Source organism: Elephantulus edwardii, unplaced genomic scaffold, assembly GCF_000299155.1.
Source record: "Elephantulus edwardii isolate Elephantulus edwardi_28Jun2011 unplaced genomic scaffold, EleEdw1.0 scaffold00028, whole genome shotgun sequence".
Classification (NCBI taxonomy): domain Eukaryota; kingdom Metazoa; phylum Chordata; class Mammalia; order Macroscelidea; family Macroscelididae; genus Elephantulus; species Elephantulus edwardii.
The window spans coordinates 9,764,158-9,782,489 of NW_006399778.1; the positions used below are offsets into that span (position 1 = coordinate 9,764,158).

At 46.1% G+C, this 18,332-nt stretch overlaps 2 protein-coding genes across 2 annotated transcripts in view; one reads left to right on the plus strand and one right to left on the minus strand.

Moving 5' to 3' along the window:
• Positions 1-1,088, plus strand: part of HSPG2 (heparan sulfate proteoglycan 2) — a 106,495-nt gene extending 105,407 nt beyond the window's left edge. The window contains exons 95-97 of the mRNA XM_006883669.1: positions 194-277; positions 642-745; positions 916-1,088. Coding sequence (XP_006883731.1) covers positions 194-277; positions 642-745; positions 916-1,088 — 361 coding nt within the window. The remainder of the gene's footprint in view (positions 1-193; positions 278-641; positions 746-915) is intronic.
• Positions 1,089-2,466: 1,378 nt separating this feature from the next.
• On the minus strand, positions 2,467-11,773 carry LDLRAD2 (low density lipoprotein receptor class A domain containing 2). The gene is given in 5 exon segments (XM_006903811.1): positions 2,467-2,549; positions 2,673-2,768; positions 7,995-8,162; positions 8,246-8,509; positions 11,692-11,773. Coding segments are annotated over 5 exon segments (693 nt in total).
• Positions 11,774-18,332: the final 6,559 nt, after the last annotated feature.

Below are 18,332 nucleotides of genomic sequence, written 5' to 3' on the forward strand. Positions count from 1 at the left end.
TGCAGCTCTACAGCCGCACACACACAGCACACACAAGAGTCAGTCAGTCCTGCCTCACATCACTTTAGACTTGGTGACTTAGAACTCCAAGGTCCCTATATTCACACACACATATGTGTGCACACATGCGTGTGCGCGCACACACACACGTCCTGCCCCAATTCACACCTTTTTGTCCTCCTGTGACCTGCAGCTACCAGCTGGGCAGTGGGGAGGCCCGCCTGGTCTCTGAGGACCCCATCAATGATGGCGAGTGGCATCGTGTAACAGCACTGAGGTAAAGGCACCTGCTGGGCACTAGGGAAAGGGTCTCAGGGTTCAGGAGTGGGCTGGGCTGCCCCTCCTTGGCAAGAAGATAGGCACTGGAAGGGCAGAAGTGGAAGCTGAGGCAGGAGGAAAACATGCCAGTCCAAGCGCAGACTTCAAAGACAGGAGAGAAGTCCAGGGGAAGGGGGCAGGTGGACGCTGTACAGCGGGGACGTGGTAGGACACTGTCTGTGGGACCACATGTCTCCCTCAGTGGGCAGAGGAAAGAACTCAAGGCAAGGGCGGACCTCAGCCTGAAGCTTCTGTGGCAAAGGGTGGGACTCCACAGAGGGTGGGGAGTGTGCGGTGAGGAACCTGACCCTCTTCCTCTGCAGAGAGGGCCAGAACGGCTCCATCCAGGTCGACGGCGAGGAGCTGGTTAGGGGCCAGTCCCCAGGCCCTAACATAGCAGTCAATACCAAGAGCACGATCTACATAGGTATGTCCTGTCCTTGAGTCTCTGTGTGAGCTTGGCTCATATGGCCTTCCGGAAGGAATGGGAATCCTGGCCAGCTGAAACAAACTTGACCTTCTTTCCCTCCTGGACTTCTTTCTGGAGTCCAGGCCCAGCAGCTGGCACACCACTTACCGCTTATTCTCTCCCCACAGGCGGAGCCCCGGATGTGGCCGCTTTGACTGGCAACAGGTTCTCTGCAGGCATCACAGGCTGCATCAAGAATCTGGTGCTGCACTCGGCCTGGCCCGGTGCCCCACCCCCACAGCCCCTGGACCTGCAGCACCGCGCCCAGGCGGGGACCAACACACGTCCTTGCCCCTCATAGGCACCCGCCTGCCCCACACAGACTCCCAGGCAGTGCCCTAGGCCGACCATGTTGAGTATATTATTATTAATATTATTATTATGAATTTTTTGGTAAGAAACGGAGGCGATACCATGCTTTGCTGCTACCGCCTTGGGCTGGACTGGTGGGTGGACATGCCACCCATACACACACACATCTAAGCAAAGCCACAGGGCTGGTAGGCAGGACATGTTGGATGTGACTGGGTCCTAGAAGGCCTTCAGGAACTGGGACCGGGCATAGTGACCCGGTGGACCCAAAACCACCCCTCTTGCTAAGTGGAAACTCCCCAAGGTAGAGCTGGGCCACCCCTATCTCTACAGCCCTTGGGCAGCCTTCATTCCTACAAAAGCCCTTCGGACACTTTAACCTCGGCTTACAAACCTGCTACCTGAATAGGAAGGTGCCAGCAACAGCCTTTGCCCCCATCGCCTGGGTTGTGAAAGCTCTTGAGTGCCAGCCGTGGAACAAAGGCAGCTTCCTGCCCCCATCAGCCTATATGTCCTAGTCCCTCCACCTCATCCCAGCCAGCCTCTCCTCCCTCCTGGCCTGCCTCCCCCCAAAATATCCCAGCCCAGGGACCCTGCTCTCGGGGGCTGCAGACCTACCCCAGCTTGTACCAGGAGCTGCTGCCAGCTGAGCCCGACACAGAGAGGGTCTCCCTGCTCACACCAGGCCACATCCCACCACCCATCTGGAAGTGAAGGCCCAGGGGACAGTGGGAGAGGTGGTCAGGAGGAGTTAGTGCTTTGAATAAGGGGGAACCAGAGCCCTTGACAGGGAGAGTGGAGGGGCGATGACAGCCTGGCCTCATCTGTGGAAGCCTGAGGGCCCAGCTGGAGGCAAGCACCCTCCACCAGCAGCCCCAGACCATTAGGAGCTCAGGGGTGGGCTCCCTGGCCTCCATGTCCTGGAATGGACCCTCCTGTGGTCTTTGTCTTGGTTTTTCTTAAATAAACGGTGCTATCCCCGCCAGGGTCGTCTCTTGATCTCTGACTCATTCTTGACTCAGTGGAACTTAAGAGTGGGCTGGGTTGGAGCCTAGCAGGCAGATGAGCCACCCAGGCTCCTGGGTGCCAGGCTATTCATGTGACCCTCAAAGCAACCCGTTCTGTAGGAGAGCAGTTTGCAAGAATTTAGTGACCTACTCAATGGGAGTTTAGAGCTCAGGACTGTTTGACTCCAGAACCCACTCTCTTCTCACACCTCACACTTCCCTAGGGCTGGCCTTCCTGACCTTGGAAGGCTAGTCCACTCGGCCTCAGCCCCCCAGGGGTGACCCGACCAGGACACACATAGCAGATGGTGCAGGCTGCTCTGCTGCTGAGACAGAGTCGCTGAGACCCAGGCGAGCCGGCTAGGAACACAACAGACAACAGAGGAGGCCAGCAGAGGCCAGGAGCAGTGAGGAGACCAGTGCCACCTTGTTTAGCTGGGGTCCTGCAGAAGGAAAGAGCTCACTCAGGATGACCTGGGCCTGCTGCTCCCATGCCCATGGTCAGAGAAGAATGCTCTTGGCAAGTAGAGCAGGGCACAGAGTATAACCTAGAGCCATCGTCCTACCTTTTGATGCTGCATCCTGGAGTACGGGGCCCCTGCCCGTGGGAACAGTCCTCTCTGGAGCGATACGGAAGGCTCCTGCAGACCCGAGAGCTGGAGAGAGTCAGCGGCTGGGGGTGTCACCATCAGTACTCTGGGCCTGGCTAGACACTAGAGCAGGACCTGTGGTGGGACAGGACAGAACTGACATAGAACTGCCCCTCCTGGGGCATGTCACCTCTTTCATCCTCACATGCCCTCTCTTAGGTTGTAGTTCTTAATATTCCCATCTTACAAATAAAGGAAATAAGGCACCCAGAGGATAAGTGACTTCCAAGGCCACACAGATGAAGGGATAGGTGAGGGCTTCAACTTTCCCAGTCTCTCTCCAGGAGAAGGGGTTTATGAATGAAGGAGCTGCTTCTCAAGAGGCGAACACAAAATGCTTACAGGAGGAAGGATGAAGGACACCTGCTGAGCATTTTCTGTGCACGAAGTGTTATGTTCTGCACTGGATGCTTGACCTACAGTGAAGTGCTGCTGAGTCGAGTACAAAGTGCTTGCTGCAGGTCAAGGACTGTAGACTTTAATATGGGTTGAAACTCAATATCAAGAAAACAAAGATTCTCACCACTGGGCCGATTGACAGCAACATGATAGTCGTTGAAGAGATTGAGATTGTTAACAGCTTTAGTTTGCTTGGCTCCACAATCAACCTTTTTGGCACCAGCAGCCAGGAAATTAAAAGACATAATGCATTGGGAAAATCTGCTGTCTGAGACCTCTCCAAGGTACTGAAGAGCAATGATCTCAGTCTGGAGACTAAGGTGCGCCTGATACAGGCCATGGTCTTTGCTATCACTTGCTATGCATCAGAGAGCTGGACAATGACTAGGGATAATAGAAGGAGAATTGATGCCTTTGAGATGTGGTGTTGGAGAAAAGTATTGAATATTCCATGTACTGCTGAGAGAACGAACAGGTTCATCCTGGAGAGGGTAAGACCAGGTTGCTTCATGGAGGCAAGGATTCTGAGGCTTTGTCTGAGATACTTTGGACATGTTGCAAGGAGAGACCAGTCCTTGAAGAGGGAGGTCATGGTTGGAAAGGTGGAGGGACAGCTCAGGAAAGGAAGACCCTTGATAAGATAGATTGATTCAGTCACTGGGGTATTCGGGGTAGGTGTGTTAGAGACAATGAGATTGGCACAGGATAGAGCAGGGTTTAGGGCTGTTGTATACAGGGTTGCTATGAGTCACAGATGACTTGATGGCACATAACAACAACAGTAACAACCGTGTCAACAACAAATCTGAACTGGGTCTTATCCTTCATCGTCTTTAGCATCCTCGACACAATTTGAGTCCATTGCTGCAGACACTAATAATCCATCTCATGGAGACTCTTCCTCTTCTTCACTGATCCCCCACCTTTCCAAGCAATAGCCTTCCCTTTCCAAGGAATAACCTCTCCTAACATGGCCAAAACATGTGAGAAGAAGCTTCACCATCTTTGCCTCAAGGAACATTCTGGTTGCACTTTTCCCAAAACATATCTGTTCTTTTGACAGTTCATAAGATTTCGAGTATTTTTCTCCAACACCACAACTCAGATGCGTAAATTCTTCTCCTGTCATCCTTATTCATTGTCCAACTCTCAGATGCATAGCACGTGACTGGAAAGTCAGATCCACTTTACTCTTTAAGCTGACATCACTGCTCCATTTAGTCTAACAACTCGGAAAGGCAGGTTCATCATTCTCACTTTTATAGATCAAGAAACTGAGGCATAGTGATGTGCATTCTTCCACTCCTTTGGCTAATGTTTCTGAAATACCAACTGTATCTTAGTCATTGGCCCAGGGATGGGAGATTGGGGGTGGGGGGAACAGTGAGAAAAAAAAAAGGCAAAAACGTTTTCATAGAAGTGGCATTTTAGTGGAGAAAGACTAACAAGACACAAAAACTAATAAATGCCAAATTGTAGTGGTTCATAGTATATTAGTCTTCGCCAAAACAGTTCAGTCATCACTTCTGTCCTCTTTTTTTCTAGTTCCAACTTTTGCATGCATCTGGACAGCCAAAAGCAAAAATCTTAGAAGAGTGACAACCAGAATGTTTAGAAGTTACTTTGGACGTGTCACTGGTCAAGTTCAATTGCTATAAAAGGGCACCACAGTCCGTAAAGGAGAGTCAGTGAAAACACAGGACCCTCCCTGAGGTGACTTGACACATTAGCCACAGCAATGGGCTCTAAGGTGCCTGTGATCATGCTGATGGTGCAGGAGGCAGCGGCTTTTGTCCTGTTGTACGTGAGGTCACTCAGGGTAGAAGCTGACTAATGCCCATGTCAGATGGAGACGGGGGTATGGAAAGGAGACGGTGCTGGCTGGTTGGGCAGGGTTACTGTTTGTTCTTTCTTTAAATAAAAGGGTCAGGGAAGAAACTACTGAGAAGAGGAGGTAGAGCAGAGACCTGCAAGACAGATCTATGAAGAAGAGCCTTCCAGGTGACAGAAAGAAGCTTGTGCAACAAGCAGACAGGTCCTTGGCTGGGGTTATTGAGAAGGCCCTAGAGATAGCACCAAGAAAGCAAGAAGACCAATGTGGGCAGATGGGAGATGAGACCCCAGAAGTGAAAGAGCCAGATGGCACAGATGTGGGAGGTTTTGCTTTGCTGAGTGAGTGATAACAGGGTTTGATCAGAGGATTTGAGCATGGTAGTGGCATGATCTGAACTGATATTTTAAAAAGCTCCTCTTCTTTCAAAGAGAAGAGCGAATTAAGGGGAAGGAGGGCTGGGCAGGGAGAAAAGTGCAATAATGAATGAATGGAAATCCTCAGTCTCTGTAAACTTTCATTAAAGTAATAATAATTTTTTTAAAAAAAAAAGCTCCTTTCTTACATGTATGGAGAAAGGGGAGAGTAACTACAGGAGAGAAATCTCACAAGCACTACCTCAGTCAGGTGGTCAAGATCAACATCAAGAATTACACGTCAAGGTGATAGTATGAAACTTACATGTGATGAAAGCGGCCCTTAGCCTCTGTGGGCTCCTCCCCAAAACCCTCACACCAGCCTGATAGTGCAGAAACACAGCAGACAAGTTCCAATAATGAGGTATCCTAGCCATAATAAATATCTATGCAGCTAATGAAAAAGCCCCCAAATGCAGAAATCAAACCTTATCAAAGTTGAAAAGAGAAACATGCAATTCCAAAACAACAATAGGAAACTTTACTAAACCACTTCTGATAAGGGAATGGCCAACAGTGGGGGTGGGGACTGAACAAGGGAAAACTAAACAATACACTCAACCAATTTGATGTCCTAAATCAACAAAAAGTATAAAATGCACAGCTCACACAGAACCTTGTCCAGAACAGAACATATTTGAGGCCACAAAGCAAGCCCTTTAATAAATTTTGAAACATCCAAATGCTACAAAATGTCTTTTCTGATCACAACACTATTAAATCTACAATAGGAAGATTTAGGGGAGAATCAACTAGATGGAAACTGAGTAACAGTTTGCTTAAAAACTGAAACCATGAACATTTTAAATTTTTAAACCATGAATTTTTTTTTTAAGGTTTCCTGACTCAATCAATAATGAAAACACACCTCAAAACCGTCGGTGTTGGTGAGCTCTGGTGGCCTAGTGGCAAGAAGGTGTACTGCAATCCAGATTGCAATCCCAGATGCTCTGCTGGAGGAGGAACAATCTCCTCCAGTGCCAGTCAGATCTGATTGACGGTACACACACACACACACACACACAATTTAAAAAATTAAAAAAACAACAAAAAACGTTGGTGTTGTAGTCAACTCAATGGCACACAACAATGTTCAACTGAACAAGACAGTAATTCAATGGGACCACAATTGAACAAGATGAGAATGATGAGGCCTCCTTCAAAATGCCTGACCAAGACTCCTTAAAACTGTCAAAGTTATGCTTTCCTCAGTTGCCGCTAAGGTGCTCGGTCCTTCCGAGGAAGCTAAGGCCGCGTTGGGGTGAGGCCCTCACTCACTTCATCCGGCGACTAGCACTGCATCAGGTAGCCTTCAGCCTAGTTACCACCGCACCGCGAGGCCCTCTCTCACTTCATCCGGCGACTAGCACTGCATCAGGCAGCCTTCAGCCTAGTTACCACCGCACCATGCCCCCCCCCCCCTTCTCTGAACTCGCCTGCATCTACTTGGCCCTCATCCTGCACGGCGATAAGGTGACAGTCACAGAGGATAAAATCAATGCCCTCATTAAGGCAGCCGGTGTCAACGTTGAGCCTTTCTGGCCTGGCCTGTTTGCAAAGGCCCTGGCAAATGTCAACATTGGGAGCCTCATCTGCAATGTGGGTGCTGGTGGACCTGCCCCAGCGGCCGGGGGCCGCACCAGCTGGAGGACACCCCACCCCACCCCCACCCCACCCCCACCCCGCTGCTGCTCCAGCTGAGAAGAAAGTGGAAGCAAAGAAACAAGAATCTGAAGAGTCTGATGATGACATGGGATTTGGTCTTTTTTACTAAACTCCTTTTGTAACATGTTCAATAAAAAATCCTGAACGCTTCAAAAAAGAACCAAAACTGTCAAAGTCATCAAAAACAAGGAGGATCTGAATAAATGCCATGACCAAGAATAACCTGAAAAATAGGGAGAGTAAATGTGGCGTGACAATCTGGAGAAAGATGGGCTTTGACTAAAGAAGACCACATGGAGGCGCTCGCACACCAGCTCAGGTATTAAAGGACCAGGTGGATGAAAGTCTGACTCTTAGGAACCTATGTTGCCTGTCAGAGACCCCGTGTTCTTATCTCAAAAGTGCTCACAAGCCCATGTTAAATTGTCCACTCAGGGTATTGTGCCAGCTTCTGATAATGCTTATGGTTATGTCACCACAGGAGACAGCCACTGCTGCCACCCAGCAACATGCTCCGGTCCCAGGGAACCTACTGGGCTTACACTCAATCTGGCAGTGAGGACACACTCTAGCAGTTAAGCCTATGAGTTTAACTTCAGTTGCTTCTTCTATGAGCCACAAGGAGCTGGGCATGTCACTCAATCTCCCTGCATCTATTCCTTAGCTACAGTAGGAGGATATCAGCAGGACAGAGTTCCTTTAAGAAACAGATGTGCTCTAGCTTGCAAAGGACCAATGCCAATACTTACTAGACTAATATAATTCATATCAGCTCTGGCTTCTGATGTTTATCACTTCTAATCCTAACCACTCTCCTCTGTCAATATCTGAAGGACTAGCTCATATGCTTCTCCTCACCCTCTTTATCAATGGAGCTGGTTGCCCCATCACAATACCAAAACCCCACAGTCTGCAGTTACCCCCAACCTAGGCGGAAAGAGGTGACTTTAGCCACGAAATCCACTCAAGGCTGGTGGCCTCTAGTGACAAGGCGCAGGCCCAGGGAAGGTCCAGAGGATACCACCGTGGGAGGGATAGTCAGACCACAAACAGGGGGACCCAGGGGCTGGGGTGTCCCTGGAGGGCCTTCATAGAGCTGCAGGAGGGTCTGGAGATGTAGCTCACCGGTGGAGCACAGTGGCTCACGTGCCGCGGCTTTCTGGTTTGTGGCTCATTGAACTGCAGGTAGGACCCAGGGGCACATGGGTCCCACTCCAGGGAGGAGGCGTTAGGTGCTGAGTGTGCTGGTGTCGCAGACATGAGGCTGTAGACCAGGAAGAAGTGGAACTGGAAGCTGATCCTGTTGCTGGGAGACTTTGCCAACATCCAGAGGCTGCAGTCAGTGTCCCGGGTGACGAAGTAGAACCTGCATGACTCAGAGTGTGAGCACAACAGCAGCCTGTCCCCCTGCCATGTCTGCCCGCAGATGTCCACTAGGTCAGCTGCAGGGAGGAAAAGGACCCTAGAGCTAGGCAGCCTGGTTTCCAAGCCTCCCTCTGCCCCTTGATAGCTGTGTGACCTCCAGCCAGTTACCTACCCTCTCTGAGCCTCCGTTTTCTCTTCAGTAAAATGGAATGACTAAACAATAGTGCAGATCTCAGATTTTAGTGAAGATGAAATTATTTCATTGAAAGCCACAATGTCTTAAAACCTTTGAATGTGTTTCCAATTTTTTCAGATTTTATATAGAGTATGTTACATTACAACGCCAAGTAGAATCTGTAGCTGTCCTCAGTAATCAAACACATCCAGTTTTTAAAGCAGTTGTATGAAAATTCTCTCTAAACTGGGCAAATAAAGATGATAAATAGATATTACCATTTAATTGTTGTTGTTATGTGCCGTCGAGTCGCTTGCAACTCATAGCAACCCTATGTACAACAGCCCTAAACCCTGCTCTATCCTGTGCCAGTCTCACTTCTGACACACCCATCCTGATTACCCCAGTCACTGAATCAGTCCACCTCATAGAGGGTCTTCCCTTTCTGCGTCGTCCCTCCACCCTCCCAAGCATGATGTCCCTCTCCAAGGACCTCTCCCTCCTTACAACATGTCCAAAATATGTCAGACGAAGCCTCAGAATCCTTGCCTCCAAGGAGCAGCCTGGTTTAACCCTCTCCAGGATGAATCTGTTTGTTTTCTTGGCAGTCTTACTACTACCGTTTAATTATGTAAGGAAAATTTTGGAGTTTCAAAGATTTTGGAACTACAACTAAAAATTTCTCTTTAGGGCAGTGCCTGACACATAAATAAACAAGTGCTATGGAAATGTTTACAACTACTACCAGCTAAAAGCAGAAGTGTAAGATACTGGGCTGCTAGTCAAAAGATCAGCAGTTCCAATCCACTAGTTACTCTGGAGAGAAAGATGGGCAGTGTCCTCCTTCGAATATTTACAGCTTCAGAAGCCTGGTGGAGGGTTGACATGAGTCAGGACCACCTTTAATGCAACAGGTTGGGTTTTTCTTTTCTTTCCTTTTCCTTCTTTTTTTTTTTTTTTGGTGGTCTCCTGTTTATTGATGTGCCTCCTACCTTCCCTCTCCACAATTTCAGTCTCTTCCATACACCCCCAAAGAGAAGGTACAGGAAAGGATTGTTGGGATTTGAAACACTTGCACACTTAGAAAGGAAACGGAAAGCAAAACAATCACTGGGTGTGAGACTGATCACCAAGAAGTCTGAAACAGAGCAGGAAAGGTGACAGAGAAAGGAGAGATTAGGAGACATCTCCACCATTACCTCTTCTGAGATGGGGGCTGGAGAGAAAAACCTCAAAGATTAAGTAGTGCAGGTCTTCAATAAGGGAAGTTGTTGAACCTGAAGAAAGAGGGGGCACCTCAGTCTATGTAGAATGGGAGCCCCTCACCCCTCAAGAGCAGCAGCCTCACAGACGCTTTCCTCACTGTAGGCAATGTATAGGAAGAAGGCTTCTTCGTGGTGATCCTGGTGTAGTTGACCCAGTGTGGTCCACTGGTGGGTGGAATGACATTGTTGACAAAGAAAAACAAGGCATCTTCAGCTCGGAGATGAATTTGCTTCCGGATCAAGAAATAGAATAGACCAGCTGTGACATTAGAAGGCACCAGGTATTTTTGTCCAGATCTCCTATCGGAGCTTTAGGAGCCAAGAAAACAAACAGATCTGTCCTGGAGAGGGTGAAACCAGGATGTTCCTTGGAAGCAAAGATCTTGAAACTCTGTCTCACACACACACTTGGGCATGTTGTCAGGATGAACCAGACCTTGGAGAAGGACATCATACTTGGAAGGGTGGAAGATCAGCACAGAAGAAGCAGACCTTGGATGAGATGGATGAGACTGTGGCAATGGGGGCTGGTGTGCCAGAGATGATGAGGTTGGCTCAGGACAGCACAGAGTTCAGAGCCACTGTTTATATGGTCACTGAGAGTCACAGATGACTCGGCGGCACATAACAGACCAAAACCAAACTCACTGCTGTCGAAGTGGTGCGATTCACAGCAATCCTCCATCACGTTTCTGAGGCTGGAAATCTTAAAGGGAGGAGGCTTCCCACCTTTGTCCCATATAGCGACTGGTAGATCTGAACTGTTGACCTTCCAGTTAGCAGACCAACACATAACAGATGCAAAACTAATTGAAGCTTAAGCCATAAGGACATTGATTACAAGCATACCTCTGAAATCTTGTGGGTTCAGTGCTAAACCACAATAAAGTAAGTCATGAGACTTTCTTTGATTTTTCCAGTGCATATAACTGGTTTTAAACCTCACTTTCATGTGTGTTGGGCAACCAAAAAAGTCAGATGACTCACTTTATTGTGGTGGTTTAGGACTTACCCTACAATATATCCCTGAGGTCTGCCTCTAATGAATGTCCTTATTGGTTTAAGCCCAAAATAGCTTGGCCTCTGTTACAGCTCCAAACACCCTTGCTGGTACAGAGTGGTGAGGATTAAATAAATGCTCTGACTTGCCCTGAATTCTTAAGGGCAGGAAGAGAAGAGGACGCAGGTTTCTTGGGGCACCAGTGGGTGTTTGAGGCTGAGGCTCCTCAAGTAGGAAAATCCCCAGTAGGATTCAGGATGTGGGCGTGTTTTCCCACTGAAATGCAGAGCAAAACCAGAGGCTGCCCAGGAGGCATGCAGGGTAGGCTTGGAGTTTAGACAGTATGCAAAATGAGCACCTTCTATGTTCTTAGCTCTGTCCTTGAAGGTGTATCTCCTCTTATATACATCACATCATTCAGGTCCCTAATGATTCATTCCTATTTGACAGCTGAAGAAACTGAGAATGAGAGGTGAAGAAACTGAGAATGAGAGGTGAAGCAACTGTCTCCAGGGAAAAAGAGTGTGTATGTGCAAGGAAGAAAAGAGCGGGTCTGGGAATGCAGGGTTGTCTGACTCCAAAGGCCACAGTATTTCCCAATGAGTATTATCTGACCCGTTCTCAGGCCCCTGCTTCCAGGTGGCTCCAGAGTTCCAGCCACAGAGGCCTGGGGGCACCAAGCAAAACTCAAGAATATAGGGATCCCTGGACTCCCCAAATCAGAATCCCAGCTCATCAGAGTGAGTGGTGCTGGAGGAGTAGCAGCCTCTTAAGTCTGGTGGGGACCCTGCTCTCCTGTCTGCCCTGCTTCATTCTCACCTGTCTCCAGAGCAGACACTGTCAGCACAGCTGCACTCAGGAGGAGTAGTCTCTGTGGCAGCTGTGGGTGGCAGGCCTCCATCCAGGCCCTCCTGTGCCCAGCAAAAGGGGCAGACCTGCAGAATCTTTACTTGAGGTCTACAGAGGCCAAGGCCAGACTAGGGAAGAGGACACAATTTGCACAGAGAGGCAAATCCACCAGTCCTTCTGGGCTCTTCACAATGGTCTTGTGCTCCCTGTTCCATATCCTCCTTCAGTTCGGGATGGTGTCAGGGGGTTGTCATGGAGATTTGGTGATGAATGGAGTCTGAAGAGAGAAGGCAAAGAGGATATCTGCCCCTTGTAAGTTGGGAGCCAGGAAACAGATCCTGTCCAGCCACAGGGGTCCTGGGAGGGGGATCTACAGCCTTAGCAGCTGTTACTTTCTTGGACAAGCTGACGTAGTCAGGCTACTCCCTAAATGTGGTCCCAAAAAAATGTTTCCAGTGTTGCTGTTAGATGCCAATTAGTCAACTACATCTCATTGTGACCCTGTAAACAAAAGATCTGAACTTTGCCTATCCTGTCGCCATTTCTGGTATGCTTCAGTTCACGGACGCAGTCACTCTGTCAGTCCATCTTATTGGAGGTCTTCTCTTCCTCTGGACCTCCACCTTCTCCAGTGTGGTGTCCTTTTCTAAGAACTGGGCTCTCCTAACTACATGTCCAGGACGTGTCAGATGAAGTTTCGCCATCCTTGTCTCTAAGACGCACCTTGGTTTCATTTTCTCCAAGACAGATTCAGTATTCTCCTCCAACACCATAATTCAAAGGTATCGATTCTTCTCATAATCCTTATCCAAATTCCAGGTGCATAGAAAAGAATTGAAAAGACCATGGCTTAAATCAGAATACCTTAGTCTTTAAAGTAACATCATTGCTCTTTTAGCACTTTGGAAAGATCCTTGACAGCAGGTTTCCCCAGTGCAATATGCCTTGATTTCTTCACAGCTGCTTCCATGGGTGTCGATTGTGGATCTAAATAAGATGAAATTGGTAACAATATCAAACTTTTCTTCATCTATACTATTGGTCCAGGGGTGAGGATTTTTGTTTCTTGATATTGAGATGTAATCCATCCATATTGAAGGCTATATTTTGCATTGATATTTTGCAGCAAATGTTTCAAGTCCTCTTCACTTTCAGTAAGCAAGGTTGTGTTATTTGCATCATGCAGGTTGTTGATGTCTCCTGTACACTCCTTAAATTTAGATTCTTTCTCCTGTTAACTAAGAATAGCAAAACAGGAACCTGTGCTTTTCTAGGCAAGCAAAAAAGAGTTTCTCATTTTAAATGGCTTTCCTAGTGATTGACTTTGACTTTCACCACACATGTGGGAATAAGTTGTGTACAAAGCAATCATTATGAGATTGGCCAATTTCCCCCATACCGCCAAGTTAAATTGCTTATCAGCTAGTAGCAAATGTGGGACTCACCAGCTGGGAGTAAAAGCAGAGAGTGTAGCTCCCATGCTACAGGACCAGAGAATCCTGTGCCAGCCAGACCAGGATCAACACAAGAGTAATAGCAGCCTTAGTAGAGCACTAGAGACCAACACGAGACAGAGCTGACTTGGAGATGCTGCCCCACCAGTCAGAGCGAGGGGCCTTCACCCAAGCTTGCTGGAAGACTAAGGTAAGGGAAGACACCATAACTGGAAAGACTAAGGAACTTTGTAACACTGGCCTCAGTCATGAGGTTGAAGATCAAAGAGAACAAACACTTGAGGAGCTGCCTGGACTGAGAAACCATCTAGACTAAGGAATTGTAGCCTTCCGCTAACCTGAATTGTAATCAGATAACTTTCCTAATAAAGTGCTTGACTTGAAGTGTGGTTCTAGGAGATCTGCAGAAGAGGGTATCACCTGGGATTGGCCCATGTGGGAAAGATTAGGATAATTAAGCACAAATGCAATTGTTCTTTGAAGGTAGTTACCACTGGAAGTACTTTCTGGGTCTCGTGGGGAACATGTGCATATGATTAAGATGGCAACAAGTATGCGTGATTCAGCAACATGTACATATGGCTTGAAAGATGGTCATCTACAAGTGAGGTTCTTGGTCATCATGGAACATGCCTTTTCAAGATGACTGCTCTCTAGAAGGTCCTACAGGAGTCACTTACATGGCCCCTGAACTCTTTTTAACAGAATTAAAGGTTAAGTGAAAATACCTGGAGGTGTCCTTTGGGGTGTGTTCTTGTGTCTTGAATAAGCAAATCATTTGAGAAGCAGGACTTTATGAAGAAGTATGTGGCATCAGGATTGGAGGAAGACTCATCAACAACCTGCATTATACAGATGACACAATCTTGCTTGCTGAAATTGAAGAAGACGTGAAGTACTTACTGAATCAGATCATCAAAGACTACAGCCTTCAATATGGGTTTTATCTCAACAGAAAGAAAACAAAAATCCTCACCTCTGGACCAATAAGCAGCATCATGATAGATGGAGAAAAGACTGAAATTTTTAATGATTTTGTTTTTCTTGGATCCACAGTCAATGCCCACAGTACTGACAATTAATAAATCAAAAGATGTGTTGTATTGGAGAAATCTACCATGAAGGACCTCTACAGAATTCTAAAGAGCAAGAATATTAGTTTAAAACTAAAGTGCACCTCACCCAAGCCATGATTCTTTCTGACAAAGCCAGCTGAAAGTTAGATACTGAATAAGTTGGACCAGAAAAAATAGATGCCTTTGAACTGTATTATTGGATAAAAGTATTGAATATCTCATGGACTGCTAATAAAACCGACCAAATTTGTCTTGAAGGAGGTGCAGACAGAGTGCTCTTTATAGCCAACGATGGTAAAGCTTCATCTCACTTTCTTTGGATATATTTTCAGGAGGAAACGTCCTCGGAGAGGCGTTATACTGGGAAAGGTCAGTAAAAGAAAGGAAGACTCTCACTGAGCTGAACTGAACAGTTATTACAACAATGTGCTTGAGTAGGACACAGATTACAAGAATGGCACAGGATGGATCAAAACTCAGATCTTTTTCATAAGGTCACTATGAGTTGTAGTCGACTTGATGGCATAATATAATAACAACTTGAGTCTATAATGCCTGAATTAGCTACATGCTGGCTTTTCCTGATCTGAGAAACATCTCAAGAGAAAATGTTTTCATTCAGGACATCAGGTGGAGGGAAAAGACACAGGGAAATAAGAAGGTTTGTGGTTTAGAAGAAACCTACCAGTAATCCACTTAAAGTTTAAAACATTTAAATTTTTCCTTCTCATTCTTTGAAAAAGTCATCCTGGATACAAGGTCAGAGGGTCCTATTATTATGTTCATGGAAGGGAGTGAAGCTCAGCTACATAGCGCAGGGGAGGCAAACTACCACAAAAGAAGAATAAAAAGGATTTTCTCAAAACTGCCCCCTAAGCAAAAGGACAGGGAGTGAAGCTCAGCTGTAGATTGAAAGGTGGAGGCAAGCAATACCAAAGGGTTTAAACTTGATAAGGAAGCTTTCCAAGTCTCAGTTTCCTCATCTTTAAAATGCATGATGATAGTTTCAACTTCATCAGCATTTTGTAAAGATGAAGTAAATTAATGTAAGTGTGGTATTTAGAACAGGATAGTATAGCTAATGTCAGATGGATCTTGGCTGAAAGCAGAGAGTACCAGAGGAATGTCTATCTGTGTTTCATTGACTACGCAAAGGCATTTGACTGTGTGGATCACAACAAACTGTGGCTAACCTTCAGGAAATTGGGAATCCTGGAACACTTGATTGTGCTTATGCGAAACCTATACTTGGACCAGGAGGCAGTTGTCAGAACAGAGCAAGGGAACACTGCATGGTTCAAAATTGGAAAGGGTGTGCACCAAGGATGTGTCCTATCTCCATATCTTTTCAATCTATATGCGGAACAGATTATCTGGGAGATTGGGCTCTATGAGGAGAAATGTGGCGTCAGGATTGGAGGTACACTAATCAACAATCTGCATTATTCAAATGACACAATCCTGCCTGTTGATACTGAGGAGGACCTGAAGCGCTTGCTGTAGAGTATCAAGGACTGCAACCTTCAATATGGATTGAAGCTCAAAGTCAAGAAAACGAAGAGTCTCACCACTAGGCCAACTGGCAGCATCATGATAGATGGTGAAGAGATTGAGATTGTTGACAGCTTCAGTTTGCTTGGCTCTACAAGCAACACTCTCGGTATCAGCAGCCAGGAAATTAAAAGACAAATTGCATTTGCAAAGTCTGCTGTCAGAGACCTCTCCAAAGTACTGAAGGGCAACAATGTCAGTTTGGAGACTAAGGTGTGCCGGATACAGGCCATGGTATTTGCAATCACTTGCTATGCATCAGAAATTTGGACAGTGATTAGTGATGATAAAAGGAGAATTGATGCCTTTGAGCTGTGGTGCTGGAGAAGAATATTGAATATACCATGGACTGCTAGGAGAAAAACAAGTTCATCCTGGCGAGGGTGAAGCCAGACTCCTCCTTGGAGGCAAGGATCCTTCTGACATAGTCTGGGCATATTGCAAGGAGTGACTAGTCCTTGGAGAGTGACAGTCATGCTTGGGAGGGTGGAGGGACAGCTCAGAAGAGGAAGACCCTCGATGAGATGGATTGATTCAGTGATTGGGGTAATGCTGGTAGGTGTGTTAGAGACAATGGGATTGGCACAGGATAGAGCAGGGCTGTTGTACATAGGGTCACTATGAGTTGCAGGAAACTCAATGGTACATAACAACAACAATCACCTGCCACATAGGGAGCTGTGGTGTCCTAGGCAGCAAGAAACTGCACTGCAATCCCAAAGGTGTGCAGTTTAAGGCCACCAGCTGCTCTGTAGGAGAAGAATGGCCAGTCTACTCCCATGCGATTAACTTCCTCTGCAAACCCATTGGAGGGTCAACTATGGATCAGTTCTGACTATACCGTATATAACAACAGCCTGCCACATAGTAAAGTACTAATATATGTGTCAGATTGGATGAAAAATTTTAAAAATAAATAATACAAAATAAAAACATAATACGTTGCCATCTAGTCAATTTTAGCTCATAGTGTCCTGATAGGACAGAGTTGAACTGCACTAGGGGATTTCCAAGGCTGTGAATGGTCATGGAAGCACATTGGTCTTCTCTTTCTCCTATGGTGTGACTGATGGGTTCAAAGAGCTGACAAATCAGCTAGCATTCTAATACTTAATGTACAGGGCCACCAGGGCTCCTCTTAGCTTAAATAATGACTATTCACATCTTTGCTGTTATTTTAAACAGAATTTCTCCGGGGTTGAAAAAGTGAGGCTCAGTGGAGCGAAGGGCAGGAAAAAAGAATACAGCAAACAGTAGCCTGTTAAGAGAATGCTTCAGAACACCGAGACTCTGTGAGAAGATAGGTGTATTCACTGGCATCCCATAATGCATCTGGTCTTCATTAATACATCATATCAATACATCATATCTAGTCTTGAGGTGGTATTTAAACTCAAGTGGGATAGATTCAAAGTTGTATTTTGGTTCTGGAGGACATGTTTTCACCTTCTCCATTTCAATTTGAACTTGCACATAAGTAATTAATGATCTGTTCTGACTGCTGATATTGAGCTTCTCTGTCTTGCCACAAATGTTTGTTGTTGTTAGGTGTCATTGAGATGACTCTTGGTGACCCTATGAACAAAAGAGCTAAACCTTATCATATCCGGCACCATCCTCACCATCTCTGATACTCGCGCATTCACAGATGCAGTCACTGTGTCAGTCTTTCTTGTTGGGAGCCCTCCTGTCTTTCTCTGACCTTCCACATTTCCCAGGAGTATGCCCCCTTTCAAAGAATAGCCCCTCCTGACAATATGTCCACAGTATATGAGATGAAGCTTCATCATCTTTACCTCAAAGAAGCACCCTGTTTGTATTTCCTCAGAACATACTTGTTAGTTCTTTTGACAATCCATGGGATATTCAGTACTCTCTTCTATACCACACTCATCAGTTCTTTTTCTATCATGCTTATTTACCCAATTTTCAGATGCATAAGAAGGAATTGAAAAGACTATGGCTTAGGTTGTGCACCTTAGTCTTTAAATTGACATCTTTGCTTTTTAGAATTTTAGAGAGGTCCTTGATAGCAGAATGCCCCAGTGCAATATATCTTTGGATTTCTTGACTACTGTTACTATTTTTTTAATTGACAGCTGTTACTCTTTGATGTTGATCGTGAAACCAAGTGATAGAAAATTATTGACAACTTCAATTTTCTTCATCGGTCCCAATGTTCTTTTAAGGATATCATCCATGAAGAGAACAAAAGGTCATTACAAAACAGATGAGAAAAAAACACACACCAAAATGGATGTCAGAAGAGACTTGGAAGATTGCACAAGATCATTAAGAAGCCAAAACAAGGAAGAGATGCTGAAGTAAAAGAATTGAACAGAAGATTTGAAAGGCAGCTCAAGAAGTCAAAGCAACATTCCATATTATAAGGGAATGTGCAGAGAACAAGAATTGGAAAATAAGAAAGGAAGAGTTAGCTCTGCATTTCTTAAGCTTGAAGAACTAAAAACACAAATTCAAGCCATGAGTTGCGATAATGAGAGATGTTATGGGCAAAACTTTTTTTTAA